This window comes from Barbus barbus (genome assembly GCF_936440315.1).
Source record: "Barbus barbus genome assembly, chromosome: 13".
Classification (NCBI taxonomy): domain Eukaryota; kingdom Metazoa; phylum Chordata; class Actinopteri; order Cypriniformes; family Cyprinidae; genus Barbus; species Barbus barbus.
Window position 1 is genome coordinate 19,633,790 of NC_136741.1, and position 6,229 is coordinate 19,640,018.

Here is a 6,229-nt window from a genome sequence, read left to right on the forward strand (position 1 = left end):
GTTTTTATTTTATTCAAATTTAAAAAACGTCCCAACATTTACGGAGTTCGAGTTGTAGATTAAAAAGTAATAAAAAGTGTAAAAATTACATGTGTGTTAAAATATTTTGTGTCATCAGTTCAAATGTCAACTGCAAGGTGAAAAAGAAGTAGAGCTCCATTTGACATTCAGTTACAAATTAACTTTATCTGAGAACAAGCTAAAGACACACCTCCAGCAACCTTTGCACAACCTACCTGCCATTTCCTTAATCTTGGGAATGGCTAACAAAAATGAACCTGTCCATATTAAAATGTGACGTCTGAGGAGAAAAACCATCAGTTTTGAGATATTCTAAATAACCAGAAGAGCCAAATCTCAGGTAAGTTGCCTCACAACTTTTCTTTCACTGTATTCTGATGCTTACATTCATCTCTCTATATATGTACATGGGTTGACGTATCAATGTGTCCTATGGTGTGACAGAAAAATGTAAAAAAATAAATAAAAAAAACTCTCATAAACCTCTCTCATGCTATTTGTAACTCTAAGAATGAAGATACATTTTTCTCATGTTATTTGTATGTTAAGTTTTTTTTTTTACATTTTTGCTATGTCACACCACACAGTCCAATTTTTATTTATCAACCCATATGTTTGTTAAATAGCTTTTTAACATGACAAAAGTAACGCAAAGCCCAACATGTGATCTCTTTGGCACATATGAGCAGGAAGACAACATCTTAATACATCATTCAAGGTTGCTAGTTTAATATTTCATTATCTCACATTTCCTCTTGTCAACCCTCATGTCATTTTACATTCTGTTGTCTACCACAACAAGCCAAATGCTAGGGAAGGTTAAGTGTGCTATTATGGGAATCAACATAACCACACATAGGCTAAGCTGACGGATAAGACCTAATAACATTGTCTAATGTATCACAGGAACATTTGAAAAGGTAGGCCTAACCCATTTCCTATAATGCATTTTGTGCAGTTACTTGCATAAAAAACAAAATATTAAGGATAAACGTAAACATATAAGTTTTAATTTCTTACTAACTTTTCAGAAACTTCATGCAGGTAACAGTTTAACTCATAAATCAAAAGCTGTGTTGAACCGTATAGTTTTCAGATTTTTTTATATGCGAAAACAACAATGCAAAGTCCTTAGTGCCAATGTAATCAGTAACACACAACCTAGGAGTAAATGGGGGAGGGTGTGTATGTAGTGTATATTTAATCTTGAGGAGGATTCCTTTCTGCGCCATATTTCCGCAGTATGTTTGGACCCACACAGTGAGTCAAGGATCTGGGGGCTGTTAGTTTGCAAGCAGCGTAAGAAGATAAACATGAAGTCAGGATCCTATCAGTTCCTACCTCTACCACACCTTTACTGAAGCTGTTTTATAATCATGCACACATGCAGACACTTCCAAGTTGGCTGACTCTCAGATCCTGCAGGTATGCTGTTACGGGGGGGGAGTACTGAGACAGGAAGAGATAAAAGCAGCTCCTAAGGAGTGTTTACAGCCTGAAATGTATAGTTGGAGAGGGAGAGAATGAGAGGAAGGGCCCCTATAAAAAATATTGAACCCTCTATGAAATGTGGCCCCTGTAGAAGCCACAAGGAGATAAGCAGGAAATGCTAAAGCCTGTGAGATGGAACATTCACAAACTCTCTGTTTCATACACATGCAAACATGTATTATTCCAGCACATTCTCATTGCAGTTCGTAACTGTATTACAATATCATTTGCATGTTTTTGTGCAAAATATAGTTTACAACACTTTTTTTTATTCTGCTCTATTAACTTAAGATGGCAGTTAATCTTTCATTTTTAGTAAAATTGTTAAGATAACGGCAATGACAAGTATTATTAGATTTATGATTCATTTTCATCTAATATATTTGCAATCATTAACAATCCAGAAGTACATTTTATAGGTTATTTACCTGGTCGTTTGAACAAGTTCTTTGAAATGGATTGTAGCAGCACACATCAACTTTATTGTTTTGTAATGCACTTTTTGTACTTTATTACCCTTATTGCGCCTTATTATGTGACTCTCGGGAATCTTGGATTCGTATTGGTCAGTTTTAGCATTCTGTGGTTAAACATGTTTGCAGAATGATGACTAAACTACATAACTGACCATTTTCCCATGCAGGGAATTTCCTAAATAGCTTGTGCTAATTGTCATGTTTCTGGTGGTTCATGCTTCTGGTGTCACTCTTTCAACACATCAGTATTTCATGTCCATTTATGTATTTATTTGCTAAACAGTGAAATTATGTATAAAATAAACACATTCAGGGTGATAAAAATCCTGGTGCTTAGTGTCAAGGTTGTGGTCACCCTTTCAGAGATTGTTTGGCCTTACCAACTGTACACTATTCCTTACATAGGCTAGTGCTACATTTAATTATAGTGCTTTATTTAATATGACTGAATCAACCTGACTACACTAGGTTGCACCAACAAATGTAAGTTTGTACCGTTTTTACAATGTTGAAAATACATATTTGCAAGTTACAATGTGTGTGGGATGTTTTCTATTCTTTCCATTGTTCTGACAGTGTCAGTAACCTGCCTTGACTACCCAATAAAGCAAAGATTCATATGACGTTATATAGTTATGAAATGGCACCAGAACTCAAGCTCTCGCAGTGCTGAAGGCCACTTCAGTGTATGTCATTTATCTTCCTTAATTGTGATTTCTGCAGGAAGCAGGAAAACATGGGGTCTGCTACACACACAGTATGTGTGCTCCTGTGTTTTTGGGTCTCGGGATCATGCTACACACTACAGACCGTGGGCCCATGTACGGTCAACAGAGAGACGGTGAGGAAAAACAACACACACTCTGGCCTCTTTTGTTCCCTGAGCCAGAGCAAGTACTGCTACATCAGGAGTATCCTGTTTGTAGGCACTTGTTTCCTGTTTTCGGTGACAGAGGTTTACCCAGTCTGTTAGTGGTTTGTCGTGAGAAAATAAATTTCTTGTTTGAAACCGCAAGTGGGTAATTTGGCCTTTTTTACTTTTTTAAATCTTAATTGAACAGGGTGAAATTATATGTAAATGCATGTGTTTTTTTATCCTCATATGCCTAATACTATTTCAATTGACTTTATAGCAGATTCCAGAAGTAAGTTTCATATCCATATACCTCTTTATTCTTTCTACAGGCTGCATTTGATTGCAGTGGGAAAAGACTTACATCGGTACCAAAGCACATCTGGATGAATGTAACTGAACTGGACCTGTCTGACAATCTGTTAGACTTAACCCACAGTAACAGCTTCAATCGCCTCAACCTCTTCAGCCACTTAGTCTCACTGAATCTATCAGGAAACTACCTCCCCCTACTGTTAAAAGACCATCTCTACAGTCTTTCTTCTCTTAAAGTTCTTGACCTGAGTAGGTGTAAACTGGCCGCAGTGGAGGCAAACGCTCTGGTCAAGCTTTCCAGTTTACAGATGCTCCTCCTGTGGGACATTCAGTCGACTGCGGTCAAAGACCTGAGATTGAGTCCGTTTGTGGAACTCAGAGGACAACAGAATAACAGACAGAAAGTGGGAGACAGAGGAAAGATGATCAGAGCATCAAAGCGCATGTCACAGGATGGCGGCAATGATGGTATGAATACTTTTATCTCGTCTGTATTAGAATCAGAATCAGAATCAGAATGAGCTCCACAGTGCAACAGAAAGACAGCAACAGGATAGGACACAGATAATAAAAGAATAATATACAAATATCCAAATAGGCAGTGTACAAATGTACATTCGATTTTGTTTGTTACTTCGATTAGTGACGTATACCGTTGGAGTGAAAAAGAGAAATCTTTTACAAATCTAGTTTCTGTTCCTTAGAAATGTATTCTTTGGTTTCATGTTGGTTTCATATGAATTTGAAAAACTTTTATACCTTTTATTTCAAGACAAGATTTATTTGAGTGACTTTAAAAATGTAATTTGGCATCAAATAAAAAATAATAAAATAATTTCCATTTTACAAATCTTAATCCTTATTTTAAAAAATAAATACTGAATTATTGAATTCATGAATTATGACATTTAACAACCTAAACCAAACTTGCCTTGTCATAAAAAGTCAAATGATCTGATATTTTAATTTTTAAAATTTACGGACATTGCCAGTCACATAGCATTTCCTGTTACATGGTTTTTCCCTACATAACTTTTGTCAACACAATTTTTCAAATATTAATAAGCAGTGTAGCCGTTTTATTATTTTTCTTAAGAAATAACAATAGCCTACAACTACTACTAGCCTACTACTTTTTACTTTTTATGATATCAGTATAATTGAATGACATTTTTGACTTTTTGCCCCCTCCAAAATAATAAAAATTTAAAGAATTTGAATGCAGACATTTTAAACCTGTGCATAATAAAAGATGTGTATTCAAGTCAATGTTTGAGTGAATTGCATTTTTTATGTATGCTGGAGAATTTGATGAGGACCAGCCATTTCTTAGTGACATTATTTTTCTCTGCATTAATTATATTTATGGAAAATATTCTGACATAACATAACACACTATAATTTCAATATCATGTTTTTCTAATGGCAGGATATTCTAAGGATGTCAACTATGGAGCCTTCCTTCGTAAACTACTCACAGCGGAACCACCACCTACAAACAATACAATTAATGGTCAAAACCTTTCTTCCCCTTTAATCTAGTGTTAATCTATTATTACCTGTGATTACCAACATTTATAATCATGCATAAATCTGAAACTCAGCTAATCAAAATAAATATCATTTTTAGGCACAAATATAAAAACAGACGATGATCCCAAAACATCTTCAGAAAGCTGGAAGGTCTTTGTGGCTGTTCTGGGGTCAGCTATCACACTCTCTGTCCTTATTGCTTTGCTGGCCAAATGCAAAGTCGTGCACAAGTATCTGGCGAGCTACAGACACTCCAGGCTCAGCGAAGTAGATGCCACGAGTCAGTGTGACCCTGCAAACTTTGAGGTGGGATTCTCGACCCAGGGTGGCCCTGGGACTCGCGCAGCTGCACCTACTCATGATATTGAGGAGGATGACGACGACGGGTTTATTGAAGATAACTATATTCAAGCAAGTGAGAGTGAGAGAGCCACAAGAGCAGCAGCACTGACTGATGATGAGGATGAGGAGGAAGAGATTGAATTTAGTATTGGCTAGCACTATTAAGTGTAATGTTGTTAAATCTTATTTATGATAGCTTGCATTAAGTAGGCAGTAACAAATATTCAATACTCCATAATCACTAAACTATTCATTGAATAATTCATAAAAAAATATACAGTGGCCCTATTAAGTATTTGAACACTTAAGCTTAATTATCTCTCTCTCTCTCTCTCTCTCTCTCTCTCACACACACACACACACACAAACAAACCCAAACTCACTTGGTGTAATATTTAATTTTTTACATATATGAATGACATTCATATATTTTGACATAGATGTCCAAATAGTTTCTAGGACCACTTTTTTTTTTTTTTTAAACATTAGAAAATATGTGAATCAACGTTGAATGACAATTGCATGTACAGTAGACATTGCAAAATAATAATCTGTTAATCATTTTATACAATGTTAACATTGCTAATGAAAGCACACTGCTCCGGGTGTGTGTTCACGGTGTGTGTGTGTTCACTGCTGTGTGTGTGCACGTTGGATGGGTTAAATGCAGAGCATGAATTCCGAGTATGGGTCACCATACTTGGCTGAATGTCACTTCACTAAAACTTAAATAGTTAAGATGCTTGCATGTTGCATGCATGAAAGTTATATTTTTTTTTCAAATGGTAATATTGATAATCAATAACATTTAAATGTCTTTCTAGAATTTGCATTTACATTTATTTTTAATTGCGTTCTGGACCATATATATTTTGTCTTTTGTATGTTTCACTTCATTTCTAAATTAAATTTGTTTTGTTTTTTTGTTTTTGTTCTTTTCTTGAGAAAACGCTATTCTTTCATTGGCCACTGGGCGCCGCCTTTGTGCGCTTTAGTCTAGAATTAAATATTACAATTTTACTACTGATATATTATATCTTTTTGACATTGTTTATAAATGTTATATAATATAACACAAATGAAACATTATATGGCATTCAGTCATCCTAAACGAATGCCGTGTTAGGCTTTTTTATTTGTATCTACTTTTTAATAAAGGATTGTCACCTGAAAGTATTTGAAGTTACGTCACAATGCT

The 6,229-nt window shown here is 35.3% G+C and overlaps 1 protein-coding gene across 1 annotated transcript; it reads left to right on the forward strand.

The window, feature by feature from the left end:
• Window positions 1–249: 249 nt before the first annotated feature.
• Window positions 250–6,201, forward strand: LOC306878966 (uncharacterized protein). Its single transcript, XM_079431604.1, has 5 exons — window positions 250–361; window positions 2,712–2,829; window positions 3,174–3,624; window positions 4,586–4,669; window positions 4,787–6,201. The coding sequence occupies exons 2-5, from the start codon at window positions 2,725–2,727 to the stop codon at window positions 5,185–5,187; spliced, it is 1,041 nt and encodes a 346-aa protein (XP_079287730.1). The 5' UTR covers window positions 250–361; window positions 2,712–2,724; the 3' UTR covers window positions 5,188–6,201.
• The last annotated feature ends 28 nt before the right edge of the window (window positions 6,202–6,229 follow it).